The sequence below is a fragment of the Miniopterus schreibersii genome, assembly GCF_964146895.1.
Source record: "Miniopterus schreibersii genome assembly, chromosome: 17".
Lineage (NCBI taxonomy): Eukaryota > Metazoa > Chordata > Mammalia > Chiroptera > Miniopteridae > Miniopterus > Miniopterus schreibersii.
In genome coordinates, this window is record NC_138117.1 from 15,986,550 (window position 1) to 16,005,163 (window position 18,614).

At 42.5% G+C, this 18,614-nt stretch overlaps 1 protein-coding gene across 1 annotated transcript in view; it reads right to left on the reverse strand.

Moving 5' to 3' along the window:
- Window positions 1-18,614, reverse strand: part of SNTB1 (syntrophin beta 1) — a 162,135-nt gene that overhangs the window by 65,927 nt on the left and 77,594 nt on the right. The window contains exon 3 of the mRNA XM_081116378.1: window positions 13,810-14,038. Coding sequence (XP_080972504.1) covers window positions 13,810-14,038 — 229 coding nt within the window. The remainder of the gene's footprint in view (window positions 1-13,809; window positions 14,039-18,614) is intronic.

Below are 18,614 nucleotides of genomic sequence, written 5' to 3' on the forward strand. Positions count from 1 at the left end.
ATCTGTTTAAGTTACCTAGACTGGTTTCTGTTTCTTTCACTGTAACATGACTAATAACATTTGTTAAATACTGTTATATATTTAAGTTTTTCTAATAACTTTCTCTCTGAAAACTCTTAATTATTGAAATGACTGAGTCTAGGTTTGAGATAAAATAACTACAAGCATAAATTTGTTTAAAAATCTCTTCTTTTCTCTTAAAATTTATGTAAATGAATTCTATAATAAATTATTTTCTCTGCAAAATTCATGTTATACACACTTCATTTTGAGAGGCATTAAATCTGCATAACAACTCTGAAAAGTAGGTCATATTATTCTCATTTTATAGATGGGTTAACTGGGTAAATAACATGTCCAAGACCACAAAGAGCTAGGATTTAAACTTAGGTCCTTCCATTTTTAAAGCCACAAACTCTTTCCACTACCACATGCAGACTTCTAAAAGAACAATTCATTAGTTCTCAGTTGCTCTGAACTTTGGTTTGCAATGAAGGTTGGTTAGTTCATTTAGCTCAATGCAGATATGTACTAGTTAGTTTGTCTCTCCTCCACAGACATAAAAAGCTATGAACATCTGCCTCAATATGATGTACTTCTCACCTTATGATGGATTTAGAAAGGAAAGATGAATGGAACACAACTGAAAAATCTGCAGGCTAAAAATAAATGGCTGAAACACATGTTCTATACTGCTGGTTGCACATGAATAACACTATTATAACTTTGTATACAGATATATAGATTTGTGAAACCTGGAAATTGATGCAAATTGATGTCAGTAGAATCCTGGGATTACTCTGGTATCAGCAGAAATACTGTGGTTCGAATTCCTACTCTTGCTCATGCGTGCAGTTTTATCTGTCACTCTCCTTCTCTACATAAGTGACAGCCGGCTAGAGAATTCTGCCATCAAGACTTACTGGGATATTTCTATGCAGTGGTATATGACTTTGGTAGGAGGCTACCACTTCTTAGGGATTCAAGTCCTGTCTGTCTTTCCTGGAGAAATTAATCTAAAGATAGTATTTGCAAATTGACCCAGTTCTGCAAACTCTCAGCTACTACTGATGCAGTATTGAAATGTGTCAAGCCATGGTGTGGTTTTCATCTATCCAAATAGCTTAAAATGTTACCCAAGGCTTTCCCAGCAGTTAATAAAACTATCTAAAAAATTTTCAACACTGAAAAAATCCTTTGATAATCTTATTAGAGATAGGCATTACTAAAAAATGAATGAATGGAAAGAGATTACATTTGCTAAATGCCTACTATGTCCCAGGTATTAGGCACATCTCAACTTATTTAATTCTTAAAACAGTACATAGATAGAGATACTATCAGCCTCATTTTATGTATTTAAAAAATTTAGGTAAGCCCTGGTGGTGTGGCTTAGTTGGTTGAGTGTTGTCCTGCATCAGAAAGGCTGCCAGTTCAGTTCGTGGTCAGGGCATACGCTGGGGTTGCTGGCTCAAATCCAGGTAGGGGGTGTGCAGGAGGCAGCCGACCAATGTTTCTTTCTCTCCCTCTCCCTTCCTCTCTCTCTTAAAAAAAAAAAAAAAGTCAATAAAAATATATTTTTAAAATTTAGATAAAATATATGGTGAGAGAAAGAGATTAAATTTTGGGTGATGAACATACAATGCAATATAAAATGATATAATACTGTACACTTCAAACTTATATAATCTTATTAACCAATATCACCCCAATAAATTTAACAATTTTTTTTTAATTTAAAGAAATTAAGCAAATTAAATAAAGTCACCCAGATAATAAGTAGAAAAGCTAGAAATAAAACCCAGGTTCACTTGGCCTGACAGTCAACCATCTTTTCAATATGGCACAACACAGCTATTAAATAATACTGCCAGAGAGCTTGAGAACATAGCTGCAAGAATTCTAACTTCTGGAGCTAGTGTTTTGTTTCCAGGTAACATGAGAAAACATTTTCCGATTGCCTGAATATTTAATAATACAGGAAATGAAAACAAATTGCAGCACTTGGCCTTCACTGTGTGTTTCATAACAGAAGTGGAGGAGAGGATTTTACTGAAAAAAGTAGCACATCACAAATGAAAGTGTGTCTACGAGGGTAAGCGATCTGGCATTTCAGATGAGAGCAAATTGACATTAAAAAGACTGTGCAGCCTAGAGTTTTGATTCCCATGATCAAGGGGTTACTTCTCAAATGTACTCTTTCCTGTCTATCTGTTGCCTTTTTTTTTTCCAGTTTTTATTAATTTTTTAGAAAGAGAGGAAAGGAGGAGAGAGAAACATCCATCAATTGCATCCCGCATGCACCCAGACCAGAGCTCGAACCGCAACCTGGGCATGTGCCCTGACCAGGAATTAAACCAGCAACCTTTCTGTGCAGGGAACAATGCTGACCCAACTGAGCCACACCGGCCAGGGCTATCTGTTGCCTCTTTATGAATATTTCTCTGTCAAAATGCTTTGTCATGAAGGAAGAAGACACTCCCTCTAGACCTCTGTCACTTTTGGAGAAGACAAAAATCCATCAAGTCCATTTCTTAGCTACGTTACCCTGTCTACTCCCTGATGCATTGCCCTTCAGTGAAATAAACTCTTTTTCTCTGAGCCTTTCAATGGTCACCTCTCTATCCAGTTGGCATCACCATGGCTAAGGGACTTCTTGATCCAAACTCTAGATGGGTCACGACACCTTTTATTAAGCAGAAACTTATACATATTGATTTGGGACTATCCAAGATGTTTCTCTCCAACAAAATCAGGGAATAAAGTGTTTGGGTTAACCCCATTTTTCTTATAGCTAGTTATCAGGTGTCATATACATGTCAGGCCTATTTTCAAAGAGGAAGAATATAAGTATACTTTTGTGATTTTTTTGTTTTCTATTTCTGCCTGCAGATTGGTTCTCTGCCTTCTGTGCCTTGCTTTGTGCTCCAAGATGTCAAACTCTATGTACTAGTCAGCATCCCTCGGGCTCCTGGGTCTCTTGCTTCTGGTCGTGTGCAGCCAGTTAGCAGCACAGGCAGGAGGTCCGGGCGGGACCACTGCTCCTCCAGGGGCTCCAGTCCTCCCAGGCTGTGGGGAATTGCTCCTGTCGCTCCTCAGCCCCCGGGTTGGGAACAGCGTCCTGCCTCTGTGAAGCCCTGGGTGCTTCTCCACCCACTGCTGGCTCCCGCTCTTCTGTAAACAGGGCCTTCATCAAGCACTCCTCAGTCACCCCTTCACGAGGGCCAACTGGCAGGGCCCTGACGGACATCACTGTATTTAGGGAGTGACTTCTGTGTGCTCTTCTAAGAACTGTGGCAAACACAAAGGAGAAGCCACACTGCTGTCCTCCCCACGCTTGAAAATTCAGCTAGGGACATAAAATGCTCAAAGGCAAGTCACACTCTGACTCCCAATCCAGGCAGTATCTCCAAAGGCCTGGACTTTCCTCGGGCTCTACCTACCCGGACCCTCCGCCCAAACACACCTGTCCTCAGTCCCCTCCGCTTAGGGCCAGGTGTGGGGCTGACCATGGCTCTACGTCCATGGCTGACAGAGCAAAACTGGCTCTGGGCTCCTTTTCCGTCTCCACCCAGGCCCGTTTTATCCGGAACTTCTGCACATTCCATCTCTTAAAATCTCGGAAATTCACCCAGCTTCTCTCCAGCGTTCCTGTCCTGTCCGGTAGAAGCCAGGACTGTTTCCCACCTCAGTGCCTGCAGTGACCTGCTAACAGCTCCCCCGGCCTCCAGTCTGGCCTCCTGCCAGCCTGTGCTTCACCGTGAAGCCGGAGGGACCCGTGTCACCTCATTCCCACTGCTCAGGCCCCTCAGCCATGAGCTGGCTTAGCTCTGATCGTGACAACCTCTCCAGACGCTGGACACTTTTCTGATATGTACAGATTGTTCCAAAGAGACTGAGTTTCCTCCAGTTATTAAGAACCACGTGTTTTTCTTACCCTGGTGCCAAAACTCATACTATTTCCTTTGCCCTTGTCTTCCCCCAACCTTTGCCCTAGCTAACTTCTATTTTACTACTCAAGTATCAGCGTAGATATCACTTCCTTGGACATTCCCCCTCCACTCCCCCCCACCCCCTCCAAAACCAGGACTTCGGATTAGGTAGCTGTCCTGTGAGGGAGCTGCCACAGCCCCCTTAACTTCCCTCATCGCCTTCCCGTAGTCCTGTTCAGTGACTGCCAGGCTACTAGTACACGTTCCCCACGGACAGTAAGCCGTGCCAGGGCAAGGGCTCTCACTGCTGCGGCCTCAGGACCTCGAAAAAAACCTGAGTGGTCGAAACTGTTTAAAACATGAAATTTAAGAAAGGGACCCTAGTACACTGTTGGTGGAATGCAGACTGGTACAACCACTATGGAAACTGGAGTTTCCTCTAAAAATTAAAAATGGAACTGCCATTTGTCCGGGTGATCCCTCTTCTAGGAATATATCCTAAGAAGCCTGAAACACCAGTCAGAGAGAATATATGCACCCCTATGTTCACAGCAGTGTTATTTAACAATAGCCAAGATCTGGAGACAGCCCAAGTGCCCATCAGTAGATGAGTGGATAAAAAAGCTGTGGGACATTTATACCATGGAATACTATGTAGTTGTAAAGAAGAAGGACCTCTTACCCTTTGGGACAGCATGGAGGGACCTGGAGAGTATGATGCTAAGTGAAATAAGCCAGTCAGAGAAAGACAAGTATCACATGATCTCATTTATACGTGGAATCAAAGGAACAAAATAAACTGATGAATAAAACAGACCCAAAGACACTGAAAAATGCAACAGACTGACATATTTCAGAAGGAGGGGGTGGTGATTAACCAGAGAACTTATATACATATATGCATAACCCATGGACACAGACAATAGTGTGGTGAAGGCCTGGGGAGGAGGCAGGAGCGAGGTGGAGAGGGCCAATGGGGGAAAAAGGGCAGACATTGTAATACTTTTGACAATAATTTTTTTTTAAAAAAGGAAAGAAATTTCAACCAGGTTTAATGGACTAGCAAAGTCAAAATTCCTCTTCTAGTATTATTTAGGAACAAAGGGAGTTTCTGTCAACAGACACAGGCCTTATATGTCCAATTAACTGTATGTGCAGCTCTCTATGCCCCAAACCCATCCTCCATGAAGGAAAATAAAATTCCACGCATGTGTGAAAGGGAGGGCAGAGACCTCTCTGTGAACCTCCCTCTCTCTCCATTCTCTCCATTCCATTGTAGGTGATACCTGCTTGAATAGAGAATGCCTGCATGATAGCATTGGGGTTATCTTCAGAAGCTTCATTATCTCAGCTGGAAAATCCTGGGACAGCTTTTTGCAAACCAAATAGAGTTCAATTAATGTATCAAGAGCAAAGGATCAAGACCTAAATACTGAGAGTCAGCATTAGCAAAAATCTCTCAACACCCTGATGGCTGAGTTCAACCTCTGAAAGTACTCTTAGAAGAGGGGAAACTGAGATTTTCCTGAAATGATCCTTAGAGGCACGGGCATGGGCTAAAGTGAACTGATTTTATTATGCATTAATGAAATCACGGGGCCAGTCTTCACAAGCTCTCTCCTCTCCTCTTTTTCCCAAGGCTAACCAAAGATAGTTAAATTCCTTTTTTAAAACTAGCTTACCATTGCCAGGGAAACCTTACTAATTTATCTCTCGCTGATTAAAAATGTATGATAATTAGGATGAATCTTGAAGTTTATCTTTGGAGAAAACATTTCTTAAAAATAACAAGGCTCTAAATATGCTTTTTAAGCTCATTAAAATGAACCTTTTGTGCACTCTGTTGTATACAAAGATGCAAATTATGCAAGGCTACTTATTGGGGAAAAACAAGATTGGCTTGGCCATTCTAGTTCATCTCCTCTCCCTTAAAAGATCACAGTAAAAAAATCAGTAAATTAGGTATAAACCCACAAGAAAATAAGAGAGGCAAGAGTTCAATACGTGTTTGAAGGACAAACAGCAATGGAGTCAGGTAGAGGCAGGTAATGAGTGCAGAATGGAGGGAGAGCCAAGGAAGTTACAACCTAGAGGGCTGCAGAGCCCCTTGGCTCTGTACAACCTGCAGGGGCTTGGAACCTGCAGAGACAGGGCTAGGGGTGATGCAGGGCTGAAAACAAAGGTCTTTTTAAAAATTGAATTTATTGGGGTGACATTGGTTAATAAAACTGTATAGGTTTTAGGTATGCAATTCCATAATACATCACCTGCATATTGTCTTGTATGTTCACCACCCCAAGTCAAGTCCCTGCCCATCTCCATTTTTAATAGAATTGTGTTCTTGTTTTATGGATGCCATTGTTGGAGATTAATTTGTTAATTTTTCTGTGTTTTTGCTCTGTTTCTACAGTTAATTTTGTTCTGTTTGTTTGTTTGGATCTTCATCTTCCTTGCTGGAGGTTTTGGCGACCCTTTGCTAACTCACTGTTTACACTGAGAGACTAAGAAGCCTGTGTATAGAGAGGGAGGCTGATCAGTTGGTGAGAATTCCTGTACAGTTATAGCTTGGCGAGGGAGCCTTACTAAGAGACCCCTTCTGATCTGCAAATGTCAGTGTTTGGAAGTTTTCTCTGGGTCCGCTGAGTTGCTTAGGGGAGAACCATCTAGTCTCTCTCCTTGAGTGTGGGAAGTGGAGAGAGGGTGGGAGAACACTCCTCGACCAACTTTTCCAGAGTTCCCCCAGGGAGATGAAGATACAAACAAACAAACAAACAGAAACAAGGAACACAAACACAGAAAAATTAACAAGACTAATGGTCTCCAACAATTAAGAGAAATATGGCATTCATAAACATGAATACAATTCTATTAAAAAGAAACAGAGAACATAAAAAGCTAAATATAATCACTAAAATTTAAATAGACTATATTCATAGGAAAGGTAAAAAAATGTTTCAAAATGTGATGAAAGTAATAGAGAAAGAAACAGACTTAGAAAACCCATCCAGGAGGTCTGCTGACATCCTTCCAACAGGAGATGATGAGAGAGAGAAAAGAAAATGGAGGAAGACATTATCAAATAAATGGAAGAAAATTTTCCAGACCTGAGACATGAGTCTGTGGATTGGTTTACAGATGGGCTGCAAAATGAATGCTAAACACCTATTGCTTTTTAAAAAATATAAATCTTTTAGATGCATTTGATTTTTAAACTACCCACTTGCATCATTTTGACAACATTTAAACTTTCATTTAAAATAATTTTGAAAGGGGGGCGTGTTACCTATTTTCTTAGGTCTGTTATGAATACTGCAAGGCATATCTCCTTGCTTGGTCTCACTATGTACACTGAAAAATAATCCAACTGTTTAGGACTTTATTTTCTGTTTTGGGTTTCTGACTAATTCAGCCCTGAGCTTCTCCCCTTCCCAACCACCTTTAAGCAAATTGCTGAAATGTTGTTATATATTTCACATCCTATATTTCTCAAATGCAGAATGCGAGCACGGTTGAATCAAACACCAAGGTCATCCCTCTTTTTATGCATACCCTTTTTATAGTAGCGAGATATTCCACTAGGGGTTGTCTAAGGAAGAAGCAAGGATAAACAGGTAGTAGGTAGGTAGGTAGGGGTGATAGATGATTGATAGAGGATAGACAGACAGACAGACACAGATGAATAAGCATAACAAAAATGATGCCCCTGGTGGTTGGTAGAGCCAAGTCCACACTTCCGAATGAAAGTGCTAGATTGTCCAAAAGATAATACTCATGTTTTTGTGTTGCTTGTTTGTTTTCAGTCTTAAACATGGTAGTAAAAGATTAACTTATTTTTTAAAATTACAGTTGATAGAATAAAACCACTGACTTGTGTTCATGATATACATAGTCAATTACAAGCAATTTCATGGCCATGTGATGTGGCTTCCAATTCCAGCAAAACGGTGCTCTATCCAAATTCAGAAACCCTTCTGCTAGGAACTCCTGGATATGCTAGATAAGATATAGTAAGAAAAGGTTGCTTGCTTGTGTTTTAGTGTAATAGTGAGCTTGCAGGAAAGGAAACTCTCAGGTGTCAAAAAAGGGTGTGAGGGCAATGAAAACAAGGGTGATGAGCATTTGAGCTAATCATAAGGCATCCTGGGAAAGTTGGGTGGGGTTGGGATCATGGCAGGTAGTGGGTTGGGTAATGATGGGTGGGCTGAGGGCTTGAAGTTTGATACGTGAATGACAGTATTTGCAATCCCCTGAGTTGGGAAACTGGAACTAAGGTTTCTGCAGAGCGCCAGAAATGTCAAAGGCTACGAAACTCTGTGAAAGAAATGTCTTACAAAATAATCCCTGCCTAATAGCTTGGGGAGATGGCCTGGAAACTTCTCTCTGCTGGGGGAAAAAACTCACAAAAACTTTCCCCTCCCCTTGCACCCAGATATGAAGATATTTTTTATTGAAAGCTGTATTTATGCCATGGTTATGTTGCCAGGAATTAGAGGATATCTACATTAAGTCATCTAATCACCACAACAATTATATATGGCATTATTAAGCACATTTTATAGATAAGGAATCAGAGAGATTAGATAACTTATCTAAAGTTAAAGGCAATAAGTGACAGGATTGAGATATGAAGCCATATTTTCTAACTTCAACTCTAGAATTTTCCTGGGTAATATTAGCATATAGTTCATTTGGATCTCTATTTTGGATATTTAAAAACTATGTCCACTTACTCTAGCACCGTTATACATTGATTTTACATTTTTCTCTGTTTCTGAAGGATAAATGTCAATCAATCATGGTCTGCAGGCAATAGTTTCAGTTATGAGGCCACCACAATGTGTCCAACCAAGAGTGAAGACACAGACCTAGGAAAGCACATTGTTTGTGAGCCCCTTAACAAAAGAAGCTCTTTTCACGAGGGCTTGCTGTTGAGGGAAGATGGATATAAGAACCTCATGAATCTTCATGCTGAATGCACTAAAAAGGAATTTTTCAATAGTGTTCCAAGTTTAAAGAGTACAATTGAGAACTCTACATATGGGGTGTGTGGGTGGGGTGGGGGGGCATAATGTGCCCAAGCAATATTCTAGAAAGCTGGGATATTAAAATGGAAACATGGGATGCCCCAGAACTCAAGGGTCTTATGGCTCTAAGAACTGGATAGTCATGGAGGGAAAAAAAAAAAATCTTCCAGACATAAAGGTGCCATCATGGACAGATCTACCCACGAGGTAGAGTGGGACCTGGGCCCCACCTGGGCTGAGGCGTCAAGGGTAATGAGAAAGATGTCTGGACGGCAAGCGAAGGACGGGCAAGAATTGTTTAATGTCGCTGGAGCATGAAGGATCAGACGGGGAGGGCCTGGAGACTTGGGGAAAACCCAGAAGCGCACGAGTTTCGTAGGCAATGCCGAGGCGTTCCAACATCACTGAAAGGGAAGGGGTGTCATTTTGACCAAATGGGTGGGTTTGGAGGGTTGCACACTCCCTTGGCTAGCTGGGCGCAGGGTAGACGGTAGGTTTGGGGAAGGAGCCAACTAAAACCAAAGCACCTGGCAGGAAAGATGTCCAACTGGCCTGGAGGAAGGAGGGTGTAGCCTGGCCTAGGCAGTGGCTGTGAAGACGAAGAGCTGAATAGGAAAAGTGAGGTATTTAAGAGGTAGGATAAAGAAAAAACACCTTGTAACCACTGACAGTCACTAGCAGTGACATCTTCCTGTGGATTCAGTGCCTGCTGGGTGGCCTTCTTCACGGAAACAGCAGCAATCCTGCCTGCTGTTCTATGGCTGTTTCTCTTCAAGGGACTGAACATTAGAGATTTTAATGTTAACTGTAAGTAGCCGTGTGTCACCAACCAAGGGGATTAGTCCCACAATGGTGTGGCATTTGTCATGGGGTCTCAGGTTTTAGCAGCCAAGGGACCATTAAGTCCTGGCCATGGTGTGCACAGTTCAGGTGAGCTGTTCTGCCAGGTGCTCAAGTTGGAGGCAATGGGTATCATGATCAAGGAACTGGGCTTGGGGTCAGCCAGGCATGGGTTTGAATCCCAGGTTTACGGTTTGCTTCAACTCTCATTTCTGAACTAAGTTTCATTGTCTCTGAAATAGAGATTAGAGTACCAACTTCCTGGGGTTGTTATTTCGATAAACAAGATACTTGCTTAAACTCACACACGAGTGGTAGAACTAAGATTCCATCGTGGACCGAGCTGACACCACAGTCCACACTCTCCCTTCCCCTTCTTTCTCTTTTATATTTAATATGTGCATTATTTTCACGATTATTTTATTTAGAAATGCTACAATTTCAGTTTCTATTTCCCCTTTGACCCAAGAATTATTTCATAGAGAGCTTTTGCAAAACCATGAAGAAAAGCCTTCTGTGCTTTGGTTTTGTTACGGATTTTCTAGTTTTATTGCACTCTCATCAGAGGACCTTGTGTGTATTCTTTCCACCTCATGGAATTTACTGCATGTTTTGTGGCCTAATCAATGGTTAATTTTGTGAATGTTCTTTGTGAATTTGAAAAGAAAGTGGATTCTTCATTATCAGGGTACAAAGTTTGCAATGTATCTAGATCTCCCTTATTAATTATGTGGTTTGGGTCTTTTATATCTTTTTTTTTTAAACCCTCACTCGAGAATATACCCTCTATTGATCTTAGAGAGAGAGGAAGGAGGGCAGGGGGGAGAGAGAGAGAAGGAGGGAGAGAGAAACACTGATATGAGACAGAAACATCGATCAGCTGCCTCCTGTATGCACCCCGACTGGGGATTGCACCCACAACCTAGCATGTGCCCTGATGGGTAAGTGAACCTGCAACCCCCTGGTGTACAGGACTATGCTCCAACCAACGAGCCACCTGGCCAGGGTGGGTCCTTTATATTTTTATTTATCTTTTGTCCACTTGCCCTGTCCTTGGACTGAGGGTGGTATGTGAAATTGCCTAATATTAGTATGTTTCTATTTCTTCTCGAATCACCTGCAGGTCCTGCCCTCAAGGTTGCTGCTGTGTCATCTGATGTGCATTCATAACTGCTGAATGCTCCTTGGAACTCTGGCCTTTAGCATAGGTGAGTCCTTCTCTGTCTTGTTTTATGCGTTTCAATCTGCATTTTACCCTGTCATATACCAAGGTGAGAACTGATGCTGTCTGTTGTTGCTGTTTGCATTTTCCTTGGATGCTTTGTCCATCACTATATTTTTTCCTTTTAAAGTCGCCTTGGGTTAGGTGTGTCTTGTATGCAGCAGAAACCACATTTCTGACTGGTCCGTTATACACTGCCCAGTGTGTAGCTGGAGTTCCATAAAATTTTTGTTTTCTGTTTTTCTTCTCTCCCTCAACTGGAGTCAAGACTCACCTAAGTCTCTAATATGTTTTTTTTTCTGCTTCATTAGGTATAATTGACAAAACTGTAAGATATTTAAAGTGTACATCGTGGTAATTTGATATACGTATATATTTGAAAAGGTTAATTTTATTATCAGAAGTTTTCGGCTCTGTCTGGACTGAAGTCCCGTCCTGGACCCTCTAGCTTAGTGGCATTGTCATTTCAGTCCTGCCCTGATGGTTCTCACCCTATAGCAGGACAGGCTCCCCCTCACCACCCGGGAGGCCCTATGTGCCCTCATTACTGGTGGACTTGATGAGCACCGATAGAAAAGTTTAAAAATGTATTCCCTCGACTGGCTTGACAGAATAAAGTTTCCAGTATTTGAACTAAGACATGACATGACGGCTCCCAAAATATTCTTTAAAATATAATTAAATGCCTTGGGGAAAATGTTATATAAGTCTGCAGCGGGAAGGAACCCTAGAAATAATTTACTTGAACTCTCTGCCCAGTGCATTCATTAATCACTTCCACAATACCCCAAGTTTTCCAGTCTCTGCGTTTTTCTGGTAATGGTAAACTGATACTGTTACCCATTCCAGAGGCACGAGTTTGAAGCCCAGCTATCCCATACGTTAGCTACAGGATGTTTGGAATGTATATAAGCACTGAGTCTCAGTTTTTTATCTATAGAATGGGGACAATGATAGAAACTCAGAGGGCTGTTAAGAAGACTAAGCAAGGTTACAAATTCAAGGAGTAGGCAGGAAATGTACAGGACCAGGCAAGTCACCTAAGGATAAGGCAATAGGAGTGAAGAAGAGAGTTCATTTCCTTGCCAAAGGAGAAGCCTTTACGGGATGTGTGTGATTGCAGCCCTACCTGCAGGCACGTGGGCGTAATCCTACCAGATTTTCTGATTTTTCTAGAAAAGCAGAAACCTGGCTTCTTAATCAACTATTCAACGTGGGCATTAATTCAAATTTCTTTAAAACACTAGATAGATCATTAAAAAAACATACCTGTGGGCTGGGTACACCTGTAGGCTGCCACTTTGCCGTCTCTGATCTGAAGTAATCAGCATAATGACCAGCACAAGACAGGCACTCGATAAATTATGAATTCATCAGATCTGAAACCTTAGACATCAGGCTCTTGGGGAAAGGACATGCTTGATAGGGTGGGTAAGAGGCCAGGGAGGAGGAAACTCAAGAGGAACCAGGACAGGACCCCTCTGCTCAGGAAAGTGGCAGAAACTGAGGGGATACAGACCAGAGGACAGATGGAGGGGGGTTATCTAAGAACTCCGCCTCCTTCCCAGCCTGCGGGCCTGACTCATCTTTTGCTGATACCCGCTGGCTCTCACACAAGCGCTGACCTCTGACCCCTGCGGAGATGTAACTGACATAGGACCAGTGGGGACCGCGGGGGAGCCCTGCGGCTGGCTGCAGTCAGAAAGGCTTGCAGCTTCCTTGGAGCCAGCTTATTAGCCGAGAACAGAACCAGCTCGGGCAGGAGCCAAGGAGGCAGCCTCGGCCCTGCCCCTGTTTCCTTTGGCTCTTCCCCACCAGCCCTGCGCCTCACCGAATATTCCCGGCTCGGGTGGGCCACAGCTGTTCTGCACATGTTAGAAAGAAGGGCCAGTGGCTGTCCCTATTTTTAGCATCTGAATGTGGATGCAGAGGTCACCAAGTTTCCCCACTGGCTGGCTCACTTCCCTTCTCTCTCTTCTACGTATCTCTTATTTTCCTCCAAGATACATGTTTTCCGTTCAGATGAGTTAAAAGAAGACTTTTGAGGGAACAGGGACACCAAATATTTGCTGATCTTGGCTGGACTCCTTATAATTGCCAGGGACTGGGTGACATATCTGTCCTGTGGCCTGAAAAGTCACGTACAGACTTTGGAAAAAGCACCCCGGGCTTGGACGGGAGCTGCTCCTTTCTCTCTCGAGCACAAAAAGAGGTTTCGAGTAAAAAAATAGCTTTACATATCCTCTGCCTGGGTCTCCAAATATGCAGTTGAGGGCATCGAGGCCCAGGGAGGCTGGTTTGCTTCTTACCACCTGGCATCAGTAACCAATATTATTATAGCTTATATTCATGGAAGGCTTTCCCGAGCTAAGCACTTCCCGGAGATTCCTTCCTCTAATCCCCACAGCCCCATGAGGTGTGCATCTCAGTCATTCCCATTTTATAGGTGACAAATGGGGATTTAGTGGTTTGGGAAACTTGCCCACAGTTCCATAAACTGACTGTGGCAGACCCAGGGAAGACACTTAGGAATCCGACTCCAGCTCTCCACCTCTTTCCAGAACCAGAACTCAGGGGCCAGGTCTTCATGAGGATGAAAGAATGAAGGAGGAAGGGCGGACGATGCGGGGGAGGCCTGGCTGGACACACACATGGCATCAGCACTGCCTTTTCAGGGTGTTCTTTGGAGCCCACTGAGCGGTTTCAGAACACGAGCGCAGCCCCGGCAAGAGCCCCACGAAACCTCAGAGGCCGAAAAGCCACTGGGATGGAGAGCTCCGGTTCCCCTTACCTGTTCTCAGGGTCAGCCAGGGCCATGCTCCGAGTGACGTAGCACATCCTCAGGGGGATGCTCTTCCGATCTCTGTGGAAGGAGAAGGGCTGCGAGGGCGAAGCCGAGGCCAGGGGGTCCGAGGAGCCACTCCCCAAGCGAGGGGACTCGGGTGGCGGCGTTTCCCACCCAATCTCGGACACTGGGGAACCTTTCTTCACATAGGGTGTGGCTTCTCTCATGTACTTCACTGCAAACAAAAAAAAAAAAGACAAGAAGCTCTTTTAAGTACATTGGGGCTGAATGTCTAGGAAATGATTGCAGTTTTGAAACTTGCATTAGACAAGCTCTTAATACTGAACCTCTTAAACTCTGAACGACATTCAGAACTTCTGTTCCTCTCATAATAGTCACCCGGTTATTTATATTATATACCATCATGGTGTTTAGAACTCACTAGTATGATGATGTGAACGTGAGAATTACTTTCAGCTTTTTTCAACTAGAACAACTTCTATCTATTCTGACTACAGGTTGCATTCTGGTTAAGAGGCTGAAAAACAAGTGGGCAGAGAATTATAAAGCATACATAACTTAGGCTACAAGACACACAGTTATTAAATATAGCACAGGGACTCTGGTAGCTACAGTCACCGTCCATGTTATCATTTTTCTGTGGAGAAACAACAACAGGCTTTTCAAGTTAATAGTGCTAAGAACATTTATCCATAGAAATACACAGAACACTTATTTTGCAATGGCAAAAATCCTGTAATAGCATGAGACATGATAATAAATGGTCTCAGATTAAAAGAAGCTTGAGCCTAGACAAGGCGGAAGGGAAGAGAGGAGCTGATATGACTTCTTGCATTAAATCTTGAACTTGATCTTAGGAGGTGCCATGATGGACAAGTCTATGGGCCTAGCAGAATCAAATGCAAACCCTTTCTGGGGGAAGGCAATTTCATCCTAGCTTCAAAGAGTCCCTATGAATCATTTTCAAGGGCAATGAGCGGCATAAAATCGAAGAAAATATTGCACACAAGGAAACAAGGTTCCATGAATGAGAATTAGTGAAAATAACTGAGAGCAGTTGGCAGTCCCACACAGACTACAGGGTGACAAATATATTTATTATGTGTGAAGAAACAAATGGGAGCTTGAGAGAATCTCCTAGAGATTTTTTTTTTTTTTTTTATATCTTTATTGATTTCAGAGAGAGGAAGAGAGAGAGACAGAAACATCAATGATGAGAGAGTCATTGATCGAGCCCACAACCGAGGCATGTGCCCTGACCAGGAATCGAACGCCTGGATCCTAGGTCAACACTCAACCTCTGAGCCATGCCCGGCTGGGCAAGATTGTTTTTTAAAGTTACCTCACAGATTGGTAAAATAATCAAACAGAATATCAAAATACTAAGAGTGTGATCTAATTCAAGGAGGGTAAGGTGTTACCTAAGACTAGATTTGATTGCAATAGGTTCCCTGAATTACACTGTATTAAATAATCTAGAGGTTTTTGTTTCTTTTACCAAAAGCCTACAGTAAAAGAAAAGGGCTGCTAGGGTAGCTCTACTCTCTGAAGTTGTCAGGGCCTCAGATTTCTGCTCCCTTCATGCTCTGCACCCTAGCATGCCATCTGATGATCCAACAGGGCTGCTTGAGTTCCAGCCATCACGACCAAACTCTCATCAGTAGACGGAAGGAAGAAATGAAGGACATACAATCCTTCTTCCGTAAGCCCATTTTACAGAAGTTGGTACACTGTATCTGCTTCTAACCCACTGGCCAGAATGTAGTCACATGGCTACTTCTAGGTGGAAAATAACTTTACTCTAAACTCTGGACAACCCTCTGCCAAACTGGTTTAAAACTGGTGGGGAAGGGACATTATTACTGTAAAAGAAGAGAATAGATATTAGGGGACAACTCTCAGTTTTTGCCACAGGGAGACATCCCTAATTCCTTCAGCTTAACACAGTAGATTTTATAACACATGAATACAAGTAAATACATTGGAGCAATCAGTAAAAAGCACAGTGACTGGGTTCCATGAACTTTGTTTACTCACTTGAACCTCGGAACTACCCCAGGATAGAGACGCTGCAATCATCCGCATTTTACCAAAAATACTGCAATAAGAAAGGGGCGAAATCACATGTCCAAGTCACAGAGCCAGAAAGTAGCAGACACATGAGTCAAATCCAGTCAACCTGGCTCCAGAGTCCTACTTTTAACCATGAAGAAAAACTTTCTCGCACTTAAAAAAAATTATTTGTGTGTGTCTGTGTGTATTTAAGCCAATGTTTTTATGTTTTATGTACTGGGAGGAAACATCCAATTAAGAGGCTATTGCCAGTCATATAAGAGAGCCTGATTTTGTAAGCTTGAACTATTAAACTATGGCATTTCAATAAATTCCTTTTAAGACACTGTAATATGTATTCATAATAGAGGGCTTAACCTGGCAGAACTGAACAACTAGTGTCTGCATAATTACACCTCCATGTGCATACACAGTCATGCCAGGCAAAGAGTGGCTGAAACCGATCAAGAAGCAGCCAGGCCCGAGTTCAAGGCGCCTCATAATCCGAACTAATTAATAACCCATGCCCTTTCTGGGCATCATGAATTAAAAACTGTGGTTGAGCAATTAAAATTCCAGTCTTCAATTGTAAAAGAAAGGGGAGGAGAGCAGTAAGAAGTGGTCTTCAGACCAATAATACACCAAGCCACTTTCAGTGTGTTTCCAGTATCTCATCCAAAGGACAGGTAGTTGGGAAGTCTTCAAAAGAACATTCAGTGAAGCCCAAGTTTGCAGAGACCCCCACGTGACAGCAATCAGATCTTTGTAGGGGCAGCCAGGTGACATTTGAAAGGAAAAGCACACACAAGCTACTAATGAGGAAATGCGTTAGGCAAATCCAATCAACTCTCCTACCAGGCTGGTTTCTGAGGAGCCAGCAAGTCCCTCTGATATATGCAAGGTCTCTTCTTAAAAATAACAAGAAAGGGGATTTCCAGATCACAGGAAGGAAAAGAAATATTTCGTTACTGTACGGGATGTGAACACAAAATGTATATTTCCTAATGTGATTAAGGGAAAAGCTGGAGGCAAGACGCCTGAGTATTTGGACCTTTGGTGAAACTTTCAAGCTGGGGACAGCTCGGTGACCAAATTTCCTACGTCATCTTGGAAAGGAAAGATGCAGAGGGAGATCATTGGTATTTCCAAAAAGACCAAGAAATGATGAAAGTGGTAATATCAGCTTCTCAGAAGCTACAGCTAATCCTTCAGGAGGCTGAGTGGGGAGGTGGAAAGAGAATTGGCCCTGGGAGCTGGGGACCTGGCTCACAGCTCCAGCCTGCTGCTAACTAGCTCTCCAGCCCTGGGCAAGTCACTTCACCACCCAGACCTCACTTTCCTCACCTGTCAAGAGAGGGAAATAAGGTCCCTACCTTTCAAACACTGTGCTTCTTTGGGAAGCCGCCTCTTCTGACAACATTTTTTAAAAAAAAGAATATTTCTTATCTCATCTTACTGGTTGTGTCACCACCAACAAATAGCCCTGTCAAAATGTGTGCTGAATTCTTAGGCCTTAGGCAGATGGGTCTTCTGACTTTTTCCCAAACTCTAGAGACACCTGACAAATATGAAAGTAAGCCTACCAGTTGAGAAGATGTACTCAAGTTACTTGTCCTTTCTTTGGAAGAGCTGTCAAATTGTTGGGGAATATTTGAGTTCAATATAAGAAAACGCTGTGAGGCAGTGAGTTCGCTATTGCTATGACATTCAAGCAGAGACTGGATGAGATATCTCCCAGCCATGCTGCAGAAAGGACTCTTCTACTCTGTGAAAGAACAGATTGTTTTTAAATACCCTCCAAGCTGTCGAATTCTGTGTTCCTTCTGGAATATGGTTGCTGAAGATGCCTAACCCAGACTCCAACACAGTGAGCAGGTCACGGTGGCATACCACAGCGAAGCACGCTGTACATTTCTTTATTGCTATATGTTTATTAGCTACTTATTAGGTGACAATGGGGCAGTTTGTTAAGCTGAGTCTTAGAATGCTCATCTATAAAATGAGGCAAACAGTGCCTTCTTGAGAGAGGTAATACAATGGATTCATTTAGTAAATGAGCTCCAGAGTCAGAGGATATGGGTTTGAATCCCAACTCTTCCACTTACACTATGTTGTGCACCGGAAACTAATATAATAATGCATGCCAACTGTAATTGAAAAATAAAAAATAAAAATAAATAAATGGCAAATCTTCCACTTACAAGCTGTGGAACCTCTCTGTATCTGTTTCCTCAGATGATAAGCAAGTCCTATCTCATAGGATTGTTATGAGGATTAAACAATCTTTAAAAATAATACAAAGCCCCTTAGAACAGTTCCTGGCATATACTTGACACTCAGATTTCACCATTACTGTTATGTTGTTGCTGTTATTGTTATGAAATGTAAACGAGGAAAATGGATTGCAATGATACCAATCTCTTTTCTGACTCTATCAAAATCATACGTGCTTAAAAGTATCCCTCCACTCATTCATTCACTGCACATAAATTAAGCCACACTCCATGTACTTTGTGGAACTGGACGTCACAGGGGGAATAATCAATTGGACATTCAGTTTCCTGCTTCTGCAGGTTTTCTAACCTGCCAGGGAAAAAAGGGAGTTGCCATAGAACATAATCCAATACACACACACACACACAGTCCATAGTATTCATCAGATAATAGTAAGTGCTGAGAGGGCATGGACTGGTGATGTTTTCGGACTCCATCCCTCAACAATTTGCCAGCAGGCTCCT